Source organism: Cupressus sempervirens, chromosome 10, assembly GCF_028749045.1.
Source record: "Cupressus sempervirens isolate cs-2001-9-10 chromosome 10, ASM2874904v1, whole genome shotgun sequence".
Lineage (NCBI taxonomy): Eukaryota > Viridiplantae > Streptophyta > Pinopsida > Cupressales > Cupressaceae > Cupressus > Cupressus sempervirens.
Window position 1 is genome coordinate 279,708,743 of NC_143127.1, and position 14,992 is coordinate 279,723,734.

Below are 14,992 nucleotides of genomic sequence, written 5' to 3' on the forward strand. Positions count from 1 at the left end.
TAGTAACTTGTAAAGAGTATTACATAAAGCTATAGGTTTGAAGTCGTTGAAACTATCTATTATTTCCTTTTTAGGTATCAAAGCAAGGAAAGTATTATTGATTTCTCTAAGAAGGTTGCCAAAATTTCGTACCCCTTATATAGTTGTGGTGATGACATCACCCATAAAATACCAACATTTCTATAATAAAAAATGAGTCAGAAACCCATCCAACCTAGGGGATTTATCCAGGCTCTTTTGAAATAAGGCATATTTTAATTCATCATTTGTAAATTTTTCCATTAAGGCCTTATTTTTCTCCCAGTTAATTATCTTGGTATAGTTGCTAGGAAATCCTCTTGGGATGATCGTTGAGATCCTTCCCAGTTATTAAGAATATCTATAAAAACTTCCACTACCTTAGAGACAATTAAAGCTATTTATTTTATAGTAGTTTACCCTCCTCTCCTTTGCTTAGTATTGTTATGAAAGAATTTGGTGCTTCTATCTCCTTTTTCTAGCCATGTGTCTTCAAACTTTTGTTTCAAGAATAGGTCTTTAGCCAGAATGTTTCATATTTAGTTATTAATTATTTTTCTTTTAGATACAATTATTCATTCATTCCATATTTAAACATTTTATTGTTGTCTTTTAGTTATGTTTCCAATTGTTCTTTGGACTCAAAGATGTTACCAAAGTTTTCTCTATTCCATTGGATAATGTTTAGTTTGACAACTTTAAGTTTGTGAACTACTTGGAATAGTTTTGACCCAAAGACTTTGGATTCATTCCACCACTCCTCTACTTTATAAATTAAATAGCCCTCTTTAAACCACATCTGTTCAAATTTGAAGGACATCATTTAAGGGGCTCATCTAAAATATTTTTAGTAGGACTGAAAAATGATCTGACATTGAGAGAGAAATCATTTCTACTTCTAGGGTTGAATTGAATGCATGAAAATTTCTTTCATGAAGAATCTATTCAATTTTTTTTCTATGTAGCAAAAGACTTTCCTTCTATTATTCGAAGTAAAGGATTTATCAATTGTTGCAATTTTCAAATGTGTAGACTTATCTACCCAATTACTTTAAAATCTATAGAGGCTTGTGAGATCTTATGACGTCCTACATATTTCTCATTATTCTTTAAAATTACATTTAAGCCTCCACCAATTACTCTAGGAAGGTCTAGGCTTAACCTTAGGTATTGTTCAATTTCTGACCAAGTAGGTCTTTTTTCATGATTAAGGATAGGTCCATATATATTAATGAGTAAGAATTGTAAGTTAGTTTTAATATTTTTTAGTATACAATTGATCCAATTCTTTTAAGATTTATGATTGATTAAGGGAGATTATTCTAGTGTCTGAAATGATGGTAAGCCCACCAGATGCTCCAGCAACAAGACTTCTAAAGATATTTATAATTCCAAGTTTACTCTTAAAATTGTTTAATTATGTTGAATTAAGTTTAGTTTCCTAGATGAGGAATAGTTGAGGATTAAGGGAGTTTATAGTGCACTTGATTAAGCACATTTTGTTGGGGGCATTTCAACCCCCAACATTACATGTTAGGAGCTTCATGATTCCTTGGGAAGGACCTTCCCCTTCCCAACATAAAAGATATCAATTAGTTTCGTATGTCCTTCAACTTCTCCATCTTTAATTCTTAATTTGAGCAGGGATCTTCTCTCTCTCTCTCTCTCTCTCTCTCTCTCTCTCTCTCTCTCTCTCTCTCTCTCTCTCTCTCTCTCTCTCTCTCTCTCTCTCTCTATGTGGGCACAATTTGGGATACCCAAGTCCTCATCAATTTGATCAATTCCTATAATATTTTATTAATTTGTTATATCAATTAAGTCCTCAATTAAATCTTCTTTAGAGTAGTTTACTCCTCTAATTTCTAGAAAATTTTCAACCATAAATTTTTTCTAGTTGATGATTTCTTCCCTATTCACTATCTAATTTGTGAAAGTATTGATAAGATCCTTTGTTAATTCATTATAAAATTTTCCAATATTACTATTTTCTTGTCTTTGGGCCACAGAGTTCCCTTGTTCAGTTGAATGAAGGGCTTCATTATTAAGCTCAACAAAAGAAGGAATTTGTTGAGGAGGAGTGGCCAGATCAGGAGAGATATTAGGAGCAGTCAACTCCCTACAACTATTTCTCTAGCAAGAATTTGAAGGAAGGTCGCATTCATTACTAGGCATAACCTAGTTAGCCTCCTCTAGTTCTAACACTAGAGTTTCCTTTTCAAGACTATTAGGGGAAGCCAATCTACATACTTCCATACCCCTTCCTGATTCCCCATCTTGTAGGGTTGGGGGAGGCTCTTCCAAAGGTCATGACAACACTGTATTAATGGGATCTAAAATAACAAACCCACCCAAGCCCTTATTGTTAAATTAAATAGAAGTATTAGTCGATTCATCACTGGAATTATTAATGGGAGCTTCTAAGGTTTTTGTAGATCTTGCCTTTATTTACTTGCATGGGCAAGATGATGTAAGAATAATTCTATCCTCAATGACTCCTTGGTAAACTTTAGGATTCAAATAATAGATTGATCAACTAGTTATTAATCAGATAGAGTCCAATTTCTTGTGTCCTAGATCCATATAAGTTCAGATTTTTACATTTGATGTAGAGATAAAAAATTCTTCCAACCCTTCAAAACAACCCATAAGTTTCCCAATTTTAGATAACATATGACCATGTAGGAGCTCTACTAGGAGACTAGGGATCATAACCCATTTGAGAACATTATATTTCAAAAATAATTTCGAGTCAAATTTTGGTGACCATTTCCAAAATTTTAGATGACAACATTAAAAATAGGTAGGGTTTTCATTTAGCAAATTGTCTTCAAGATTTAAATTTTTATTGTCAATAAATAAAAAGTCTCGATCAAGGATTGAAATACTTTCCTGATCTTTGAATGATGACTTCAACCATTGCTCAATCCAATTGGTAGATTGCCCTAGGCTACACCATTTAGCAAATAAACCATTGCTGCCACATTACCCCCACATACCTTTCATATAGACATTGTTTAAGATCAAAGTTTTGGGATCATTTTTAGTAGGGGCTTGGGCATCCTTAAGGGTCAGGTCCTTTAATGGAGATGGAGGAGTCATTATGAAATACATGAATTGACTGCTTCCTACCTATCCCGAGTCCTTAAAAGGGGGTCATCTTTGATGCACATGTTGCCTAATTGTTGGGGCATCAGGGTTTGAGGATCAAGACCCCATAGGTATTTTATTCACTCCATTTAGCGACATTTGAGTTCCTACAAATGGTGAATGCCCATAAACCATCTACCATATTTAGGGCTTTTTCTCCCCATTGACCTTCAACCCTACACCATCCTACACCAAAATAATTCTTGCCTGACTGATCTAGAGATGATTTCTTATTTGTGGATTTTACTTCTCATTTACACTTTTTCCCAAGAGCCATTAATCTATTTGCAAGTCGCAACCTAGAGTAAATAAGAGGAGGGCTTGAAAAAATGTCTTCAAGGTTTTCCTTTTTGAACCATAGAGGATTGAAAGGATTCACACAGTGAAAAGCTTTATGGATTGAATACTTAACCTCTTCCAAAAGAAGGTTCTCTGCATTCCTTCCATATAAACAACAATAGTCAAAAGCCTTGAAAAGTCCTTGGAATTCACAAAGTTCACGGGCAGAGCCAATTTAGTTATGATGCAACTAATTATAATATTTTAACACTAAATAATTTAAATCAAACATTAACAAAAATACTAAAAAAATATTTGATATTAATATATTCAAGTTTTGAATAATATGACAATGTTGCCATCCATGTATAAAATCTAAATGAATATGGTGTCATTGTCCTCCATATTTATTTAGATTTAATTTAATATACAAATCTAACTCAATATTGTAACATTGCCTCTTATTAAAAAAACTATTTAACAAAATTAGTATATATATATATTAAATCAAACAATTTATACACAAAATTTAATACTTAAATCAAAATACTAATTATATATAATAAAAATAAAACTAACTAAATCTAAAATACAAAATTCAAACTAAATGTAAATCTAAAATACAAAACTAAATCCAAATATGAATTCAAATGCAAAATAGATGCCTCACCTTGATATGTGGTTGCATAAATGCTCTTGAAATGAACTTGCACTGCAAATCTCTTCCTCTATCATTCGAAAGATCTCACCTGCAAAATAACAAATGAAATGTAGAAGAGCCATTTTCTGATTTGAGAGGGTGATCTTTACATTTATTTTGCCTCTTTGAATTCCTTGCTCCCATTTTATAGAGGTTGGACATAATAAAACATTGAGAAAATAAACTCATGCACCACTTACAATTATAAGCAACTAAACACAATAAAAATAAAAATTTGTTAGGCAAGAGCCTACAATACAACGGTAAATTAGTTAGTGAGAGGTCTTTAGTCAAACTTAAAGCATAATAATTAATCTCAAAAATAAAATTAGTTAGTGGGCCTTGGTCTATGGATGAAGTTGAACAATTCTTAAAGAGCCCATAAGTGTTGAGTGTAAGGCTCCGATATCAAAAAGGATAAGATTGGGATTGTGCCTCAAATGAATTTAACAAAATAGATTAAAAGAAAATTAATGTAAAACTCGACCCATTACAATCACTATTATCCATAAATATATTTCTTCTTTAATAAATATAAATTTATTAAAATATGATAATGATATTCGACAATCACACATTTATCACAAATTTTATGACTAAGATTCCATAAATTTATTCATTTAGAACTCTCACTAAAAGACACCGACGACCGATAATGTTAACGAGATCACCAGCTCGAACATGGGGCCCCTGCAATTTTTATACGTCGTCTTCATATGTTCAGGATTCCATTTACGAATCTCCGATTCCAGGAACTGTAATATCAACTAATGATAATAAAATTGCTTAAAAGTTCTCATAATTTCCACACGTGAACGGTACGGATGCTTTGTAATCTTCCATAAAAGTCGGAACCATGGCACGGCCCGTACACGTATTGATCAGGCGAGACAAAGTTCGATAATATACTCAACTTGCAGATTGACCAAATAATTTAAGACTTTTATTAGGTTGAGGCGGCAATGACGTGGAAATCATTCCGTACAGAGATGTGCATGTTATGTCGATGCTCCACACGATTTTGTTTCAATTTTCCTTTTCAAACTTTCGTTATCTGGGAAGGTGGTGACGAGGCCAAAACTAAATTGGAAACCGATTAAATACTTTTTAATCCGCCTGCATCTGGACACATATGCAGGAATTCCAACTGCTCCGTTTACTAAAACAGGATATTTCACTGGTGATTTTCAACCATTTTTAAGATCAGCTCTCCGAGGGATTTTTTTCGAAGAGGTAAGGAAAGTACAAAAGTTTATGGCCAGGAATGGTTTTGCATGCGTTTTTCGTTGTTTTATTTGTTGTTGGGGCCAGAGATATTTTGGCTTTTGCTGAATTGTTTCCATGTGCAGGTCATGTGAGGCAGAGGACGTTGGTCTTCGCTTTCCCGGTAGTTTCCTTTTTATTTGAAATTTGATGGTTTTTACAGGCTGTTTAGTTTTATGGTATATGTAGGTCAATCATTAATTGTTCATTCATATATGTAACCAAATAATTAGAGAAGAGGGTTGGGGCTCTGTTTAAGTAGAGAGATTGGAAGGGGCAGAGAAGGGAGGTTTTGAGATTGAAGTCATGCCACCTAACAAAGAAGTGAATTACAGTGGGTATGAGCAAAGCAGAGAGAGTTTGCTTAGCCCACATGAGAAGGAAAGAGAAGAATCTGACATTGATGTGGAGCGATGCGGGTGTTGTGAAGGATTGAGGAAATGGTGGAATTGTGTGTGCAAAGGATTTAGTAATATGCTGCAATTCGCAAAGAGTGATCCCAGGAAGGCCATATTTTCGGTTAAAATGGGAATGGCGTTGGGCCTGGTCTCACTTCTGATGTTCATGGAGGAGCCGTACAAACAGATTAGTACTTATTCAATTTGGGCAATTTTGACTGTGGTGGTGGTCTTTGAATATACTGTAGGTATGTTATGCTTGCTCTCTGTTTATTGCTTTTCGTTTTGTTTCAATGCTCAATTTCGGGTGGTGCACTTCTTGTTTTGATTGGCAATTGAGATTAATTGTTTTGTAGGAGAGTTCTGTAATAATAAACCAATTTGGCTAGGGGTTAATTGGTGCAACCCCTTTTGCATCTTTCAGTTATGGCGGTATTAATTGATGCTATAGATGTCGGTAGTTTCAATTCCAGTGCTTGGCCTTTATATACTGTTCAAGAGGTAATGACTAATGAGTGAAGGCAATGTATGGCACATGATATAGTGTTCATGGTATTTATGGTAGCGTTAATCGATGCTATATATTTCTCCAGTTTCGACTCTCAATTCTACTACACTCAAATGAAATGAGTGACAAATGATATCCTATTTTTTAGACTGCAGGAATCGGCTACTATACCTATGATGGGCCGGGTAAACTTTTTAACATGATGGGCGACGTGCTGGCGGGCAAACTACTTTTCAACATGATGGGCGACGGTGATGTCTATCTAGCAGAATATATGCACCGGATTTGATGCTTTTTTAAATTTATTAATTAATTTAAAAGTCACACAACAGTTGTGATTTTTAAATTAATTATTAAATTAAAGAAAAGGTCAAATCTGGTGCATTCTTTTCTTTCGACTATTCGGCTATTTAGCCTCTGGTACTGCATGGGGTTAGAGAGACTATACCCTGTGACCTTGTTGCACAGGAAGTTCTCACCAATCGAGCTAGGCCACCAACACACAAATGATATACTATTCACCCATAGAGGAACTAGACCTATGATCAGTGATTCTGGCATGACACATTCTCTGGTAACACATGGGGTTACAGAGACTATACCCCGTGACCTTGTAGTACGGTAAGTTCTCGCCAATCGAGCTAGGCCACCAACACATAAATGATATACTATTCACCCATAGAGGGACTAGACCTCGTGCTTTACCACAAGAAGTTCTTGCCAATTGAGCTAGGCCCCCAACACACTAATGATATACTATTCAGTCATACAATTCATGACATTTAGGACAGTGTATGTCAAAAGATATAATACTCAACTGATAGACTACTTATGGTATTGAAGATTGACCAAATACCAATCTGGCAGTGATTTATGTACAGTAACATTACATTGGAGAAACAAATGCCAAACTCTTGAAACCATTTGCTCATAGAAATTATCATTTCACAATTGAAGAAGTATCTGTTTATCCTCTTCTCTGGTTCCAGCACTCTCTTTCCCCACTCCATTGCCCTCAAACTTTTTAACGTGATCGGGTAAACTTTTTAACATGACTTGGTGGTGCACTAAACTCTTTAACATGACTGGTGAAAGTTTACCATGACCAGTGATGCTGGCATGACACGTTCTCTGGTACCACATGGGGTTAGAGAGACTTTATCTTGTGACCTTGTGGTACAGGATGTTCTCGCCAATTAAGCTAGGCCACCAACAGTCCAACACACATGATATACTATTCACCCATAGTGAGACTAAACCTCGTGCTTTACCACAAGAAGTTCTTGTTAATCAAGTTAGGCCCCAACATACTAATGATATACTATTCACTCATACAATTCATGACATTTAGGACAATGTGTTTGAAATGATATAATATTTTAACTGATAGACTACTTATGATATGGAAGATTGACCAAATACCAATCTGGCAATGATTTCTGTACAATAACATTACATTGGAGAAACAAATGCCAAACTCTTGAATTCATTTGCTCATAGAAATAATTATTTAACAATTGAAGAAGATCCTGTTGATTCTCTTCTCTGGTTCCAGCACTCTCTTTCCCCACCCCATTTCCCTCATGTTATCAACCTGGCTTGTTTTGTACTCTGTACAAAACAGTACATAAATAGTAGGCTTTTAATTGAACAAACTTGTCTTAACAGACAGTGGACAGTCCTTCTGGTGTGTTCGGAGTAAATAATTACCTGTTTAGGACAGACTGGATTAGTTCTCATGTTTTTTGGTAAATATCAGTCGTGTCCACAACATCTCATGCTTGAGTGGGGAAGAAATTAGTTTGGATCTTAAGTCAGTAGGGGATGTTGCCCCTGAAATCCTTGTAGGCAGATACTTCATTTGCTCATATACAGAATTGCTATTACTGGTAATAGCAGGGGCAACAAATCATGCATCTGAAAAGGACCTCTACTTTTTCCCAAAGTAAACATATAGTTTGTGGTTTGTGGTTGTGTTATACGTGATCTAGATGTATGCATACAAATTCCTCAGTGGTGGAGGATGTTCCATATTAGTATACCATTCTCTATTCAATTATTTTCCATTTTTGTCAAATAGGAAGATTTGCCAACTGTTTCATATACTTCATAAGGTTCTATTAAATGTAATCTGTGGTTATCATGTCTCTCTATTTTTAAATTTAGATATTCTTGTCTTTTGATTTCAGAACCAAGCAATAAAGCTGTCTGGTTATAAGAAAATTGCTTGAAACATCTCAGCTGAGTACTGGAACTAAACTGTGCTACAAAAGATTTGCAACACATTTCTTAAAATTAGTAGCCATAGAAATTTAATTCTCATCTTGAATGGCTGCTTGATGTTGATGTGTAAGGTTTAGAATCAGAAAAATTTCCCAAAATTTTCTTTAACTACACAGGTAATATTATGTTTTTGAGATTTTAAATTTGACTGGTTAGGTATAAAGTAACCTAGTTTACAATTATTGTCATATGCTTTTTTCTCAATTTTGGTGATCACTCCCTTAAGTGTTTTCTAGGATCCATTAACTACTTCCTATGCCTTTCCTGAACAAGGACTGATTATCCATTAGATCAACTCTCATAAAATCTCCAAAATGTATCTAGAAGCTTCAAGTCAAAAATCTTAAAAGACATTGTTTGCCAAAACAAGGTTGTCTTGGACTTGTGTTAAGATCCAACACAGACTCTAGCTTATTTTGAAAATCTTATATTTTGATCATAAATTTTAACCTATCTGAGCCATTGCAAATCCCCTCAACCTCAGCTATAAATAGATCTTGAAATGCAGAAAGCCTATTAGGTTGTTTTGCAAGTACAAGGAAAATCTAAAGATATTCATTCAACACTTTGGGACCTGCCAGTACTAAGTTCTCTTTGAACACTTGTGACAATATTGAAGCCTCTATAGTGCTGAATGAAGCCTCTATAGTCTATCCTATAAGTTTCAAGTCAGTAATCTAAAAAGACCTTGTTTGTCAAAACAAAGTTGTCTTGGACTTATGTTAAGATCCAACACAGACTCAGCTTATTTTGAAATCCTGATATGTTAATCATAAATTGTAATCTAGCTCCAAGCCATTGCAAATCGTCTCAGCCTAAACTATAAAATAGATCTTGAAATGCAGAAAGCCTATTAGGTTGTTTTGCAAGTATAAGGAAAATTGAAAGATATTCATTTGACAATTTGGGACCTGCAAGTACTAAGTTTTCTCTTTGAAAACTTGTGACGATAGTGAAGCCTCTATAGTCTATGCTGAAGAATCTGCAGAAATATCTTGGTGTCATCCTCTTTACATTTTTCATGGGTGTTATCTCTCCTCTCTTACAGATGTGTTAGGTTAGGTTAGGTTTTCTCGTGCTATCTTTCATATCTTCCTCGTGTTGTCTTTCATATTTTTCTCTAATCCATTTCAGTGGCTTTTTAGATTTCATATTCCTCCCAAATTTGCATACACCTTCCATATCCTTCTCAAATTAGTCCATCGTTCTCCACATCGTATCACTCTCTCCATCACTCTTTCACACAACACATTAGCATAGCTTTTAGCTGAGATTTCGTGCTATTGGCTCATTGTTTCTACGCATATCATCTCATATTTTTATCAAGGCTAAGTTGATGATTAGAAAACAACAGATAGAGAACAGACTCAGGTAGTTTCTTAAATAACCAAACCTTTTATACTCTATATATTTACATATTTGAAGATTGGTAACAAGAGATTGAAGACACTTCAGAATGTGACTCAGTTTGGAAAAGAAGCAGAACATAGGGGGGTACAGACCCTGGAAATTTTATAGTCCTACCATTTACATAGACACTAGAGTCGAAACAACATAAGCATCTCACATAAGAGCCTTTGTAGATTTTCTGTAGATTGCAACTAGTCAACTATAGTGACTCGACTGGATGCCCAAGAGGGACAGAACCTCTCGTCTCCGTGTGGTTGTCTTCAGGGGTATCTACCAGCCAAGAACACCTGTACCCAGCACCAGAGTCCTTCAAGGGTGTCCATTACAGGCAAGAGCACCTGCAAAAGAGAGTTTGCATAAAAGCCTGGAGTCCCTGTCCAGCAGAAGTGTTTGGCTGAAATGCTAGAGTTACTGTTAATTCTATGGGACTGAAAATTTGCAGGGTTTTTGTTCTAGATATGTCCATTTTCTTCAGTTATATCTACTCTACAAATATCGAAGGGATGTTTTTGGTATCTCTTATGTTCTAGTTTATATTTCCCACCTCCTGCATTTATGTTAGTTAGAAGTATAAATCTTTGATTTAAGATATGTTTGTTGCATTTTCTCTTGCAGATCAAATTTGCAGCCAATTTCAAGTATTTTAGTGCAAAGAAAGATAGTGCAATTCTAGGCTATACATCTCTAATTTATTAGTGCTAAATTAAACTAGGGTTTCCAAATTTGTTCTTTCACAACTACAAATTCTTCATTAGATCAATAACAATGAACATCCAATTACTTCTATTATTGTATTTAAATCAAACCATTTGCATTATCCCTGCTTGTCTTGTCAATGGATTGAAAAGACTCTGTTTATGTAAATGTGTTTAAGTTTTGATTCCTTCTTTTTCTAAATGATTTCTATAATGGTCCACTTCAAATATAAACATCATCTGCCAAATGCAGGTGCAACACTGAGTAAGGGATTTAACCGAGGTCTAGGAACATTTACAGCTGGCGGCTTAGCCTTTGGAGTTGCAGAATTAGCAATGTGTGCTGAAAAGTGGGAACCAGTGATATTTATCACAAGCATCTTTACTGCAGGTTAGTTGACAATGTTTGTAAGATTCAAAGGTTTATCGACTCTTGTTAGTGATATTCAAAATTTGAGGTGTAAGGATTGTATCCTTTTATATGCAAATTATTTCGAATCTCTAACCATGCCACTGGTTGGTTGCTTTCAGGTGCACTTGCCACTTTTGCTAAGCTGTATCCAAGGATGAAACATTATGAATATGGATTTAGAGTGTTCCTTATTACATTCTGTTTCATCTTAGTATCTGGATATAGAACCAGGTCATTCATTCACACAGCAATAACACGCTTTCTTCTCATTGTTCTGGGGGCTTCTGTTGCTTTTCTGATTAATGGCTGTATTTACCCAATTTGGGCTGGAGAGGACCTGCACAAACTAATAGTGAAAAACTTTATGGGTGTTGCAAACTCTCTTGAAGGTGAGCCATTAACAAATCAATTACAATATCTGCTTCTTAATATTGCAGAAATTTCTATTTCAGTGAATTCGGTTGTTAGTGCTTTATTGCTTGACCTGTCAAATTATTTATTGTTTGCATTATTTCACTTAATCTGTTAATATTCTTTGTAGGCTGCATAGATGGATACCTTTCAGGAGTAGAGATGGAAAGAGTTCCATCAACAATTCTTGTATGTCAGGCTGATGATGATCCAGTGTATAATGCGTACAGAGCAGCTGTTTTTTCTGCATCCCAAGAGGAAACTCTGGTAGGCTACAGTGTCGACCATATTCCCATCATACTCACATATTTTCCCTTGGAAGTATCTAAACTGTTTTGAGTGCTTAGGAAGGCTTTGCAAGCTGGGAGTGGCCTCATGGCAAATACACAATGATGAAATACCCCTGGAAAGACTATGTTAAACTAGGAGGAGCTTTGAGACATTGTACATATATGGTAATGGCTTTGCATGGTTGTATACTCTCGGAGATACAGGTGAGTGTGTGCAGATACGAGATTACAAATATCTTTACAAGAACAATTAAATTTCGAGTATTGCATAAGATCTTTGTATGTTGTCTTATTGCTTCTTCAACTTTCAGACCTTGTGCATGTATCTTAGTCTCATTGATGCCTCCATAAGAAGTACCATTGTATTTTACTACATTTCTGTCCAAGGATATGCTTACAAATTGCTTTTAATAATGTATGTTGAATCAGAGATTTAAATTAGTATTCTTTTATCCTCGATTACTTGAACCTGTAATGATTAAAAACCTTCTTTTTGAGAAGTGTAAGCATATCTTTTGGGTAGTGTTGAATTCTTTTCAGACAAAATTTTATACCTTTTTAAAGGGCATTCTGTTCCTGTGCATTGCGCTGTTTTATGGTGTTTTATTTGTATACAAAATATGGTGAAGATACTCTATTATATAAAAAACTGGGATCTATGAGATTGGAGGTGTTGGGCGGTATGATTTCATATTATTGTGTAGTACCAGTTGACCTTATTGACTCCATTGCATGAAATATGTACTTCATTGCATGAAATATGTACTTATCCTAGATTTGAAGATTCTCATTTGCTTTTGCATCGTTTACAATGCGAGACATTAAATCCATTTGGGATTATGCTTAGGGTAATGGTAAGCTCTTAGCAGTTTGAATGGTTTTTATTTACAGTATACTCTCCACATTGAGCAGCATCTAGAATCGGCTAAGAAATATGGATCACATCCCAATTTCAGATTCCTCTGAGAAGGCCTGTAGAGACCTAGTTCCTTTTGGTAATATTGGGTTAAGTTCTATCCTTTGATATAAGCAAAATAGCTGCTTCACAAATATGCTTGGAAGTTGTGTGCCATACAACATATATTCACAGAATTTAGTATGGAGTGACTGGACCATTGATTATTCTACTGGATAGTTCAAGAACTTTGCTGTACTTAATTCTTTTTGTGAAAATTTTAAAAACCCACGACAGCTCTAGTACACCTTGTAAAAGGTGGATGGACAAAATAAACTAAAATCGAAAAATACTCAATGTGCTGTGGCACTAATATATTTCATTAACCATTTTTGTCTATATCAATAACATTGCAAAATGTCTCTATTTATAGAGAGCTTTGATTGTTTTCAAAAACATTTAAATTAGCCGACATAGAACAAATAAACTTTTCTAGAACTATCTACACATAAATAGAACTTTAAACACAGATGGGGGTGGATGGATTGGATCCACAATGATAATTAAACACAGAATACACACCACAGACACTTATAGAAATTATAAACTCATTTCATTGCCGGATGATAAAAAACATTACATTGTGCCTCTTTTATAGAGGTCTTTGATTGTATTCGAAAACATCTAAATTAGAATAAATAAACTTTTCCAGAACTATCTACACATAAATGACTTTTAGAACTTTACCTAACCCTATTCATCAATCCAAGAATTTCTAGAATCCTCTATTATGCTTTTACATTTCATTTGAGGAAGAAATTACACATTCCAACAAAAATGTATTTTGGACCCCGTTGAAGTAATGATTTGGCCATGTCAAGTTCATATTAGTTTATCTTCTTTTTGTGTATTTAGAAAGCAATTTTACTTGATATTGCATTTTGCAGGCTCCTCGCGACCTTCGCCAGGTTTTCAGTGGTGAACTACGACAAGTTAGTGATAAAGGTGCAAAATTATTACGTGCACTGGGCAATAACCTTGATAAGATGATTAAATTGGATAGTGTAGATATGTTGGATGAAGTTCACAAAGCAGCAGAAGAATTGCAGGCAAAGATTGATGCACGCTCTTATCTTCTGGTAAATTCAGAAAGTTGGGTCATTGGGAATAGGGGCCCTACTTCACCAATTCAAAGTGACGAACCAGTGGAAGACGAGGGACGTGATCAACTAGGGAATCTTTCACATCAGACGTCACCCAGTCAGCACGGAGTTAATGTTCTTTCAAGAAGTTGGCATTGCCATGATTCCAACTTGGGGATATCTGCCACAGTAGAAAGAGCACCAGAGAAGAAACTTTGCAAGCAGCTGTCCTGGCCTTCACCGCACACAATTGAAAGTGATTACCCATATGTAGGCACAAGAGAGAAGACCTTTGAGAGTGCGAGTGCACTTTCCTTGGCAACATTTGCCTCACTTCTAATAGAGTTTGTGGCAAGGCTTGATAATTTAGTTTACTCATTTAACGAGCTAAGTTTGAAGGCCAAGTTCAAAGAGTCCGATGCTTGTCCTTCAACCGAAACAAAGGGCATTTGGCAAAGGTTGTTCAAAATATTCAGATTGTGGTAATGACTAGAATTGTTATTCTTTTTTGGCAATTTTTAAGAATTCAAATGACTAGTTTCACAAAAATGCTTGACAAGTTGCAAGAAGGTTCTTTTGTTCTCCTATATATATAATAGGAGATGAGATGAGATTTAAGAGAGATGAGATTAAGAGAAAAATGTAGAATGAACATTAAATAATGTAAATATAAGTTTTTTTAAAAATTAAAATAAAAAAATAAAAAGTTGAAGATTAAAACATAGATATGAAATTTACAATATTAAAAAAAATTGAATATTGCTTTAAAAACATGTTTAATAATTTCAAGATTTTACAATTAAATTCAATTTATCAAATATGAAAAAAAAAATTATTTATAAAAATCTATCAAAAAATTATTATGAAAAATTAATAAGAAATACAAAAAAAGTCATTTAAAAAAAATTCATAAAAAAAAAAAGAAAAAATAACCTTGTCTCTAACAAATATTCTATTGATTAAATAAATTATAGAAACTGTTAAAACAATATTTAAAGAAAAAATTAAACTAATATAAAAAATAATTTAAAAACTATATCTAAATCAATTAATGCACTAATTGAATAGGGTTGCTGGGTTGCGTTTTTCGCTCTGCTAGGGTTTTCTTGCTTCATGCAAATTTTAATTTTTTTTTGCGTAC

General features: G+C 34.4%; 1 protein-coding gene across 1 annotated transcript; it reads left to right on the forward strand.

Moving 5' to 3' along the window:
- Positions 1–5,244: 5,244 nt before the first annotated feature.
- On the forward strand, positions 5,245–14,366 carry LOC149533739 (aluminum-activated malate transporter 6-like). Its single transcript, XM_089804462.1, has 7 exons — positions 5,245–5,377; positions 5,494–6,053; positions 10,955–11,092; positions 11,233–11,502; positions 11,655–11,791; positions 11,872–12,018; positions 13,657–14,366. Exons 2-7 carry the CDS (start codon positions 5,714–5,716, stop codon positions 14,335–14,337), a joined length of 1,713 nt encoding a protein of 570 aa, XP_089660588.1. The 5' UTR covers positions 5,245–5,377; positions 5,494–5,713; the 3' UTR covers positions 14,338–14,366.
- Positions 14,367–14,992: the final 626 nt, after the last annotated feature.

Coding starts and splice junctions, on each gene's coding strand:
- LOC149533739 (XM_089804462.1), top strand. CDS start 5,714: ATGCCACCTAACAAAGAAGTGAATTACAGTGGGTATGAGCAAAGCAGA. Junction 6,054..10,954: donor GGTCTTTGAATATACTGTAG/GTATGTTATGCT, acceptor TGCCAAATGCAG/GTGCAACACTGAGTAAGGGA. Junction 11,503..11,654: donor TGTTGCAAACTCTCTTGAAG/GTGAGCCATTAA, acceptor TATTCTTTGTAG/GCTGCATAGATGGATACCTT.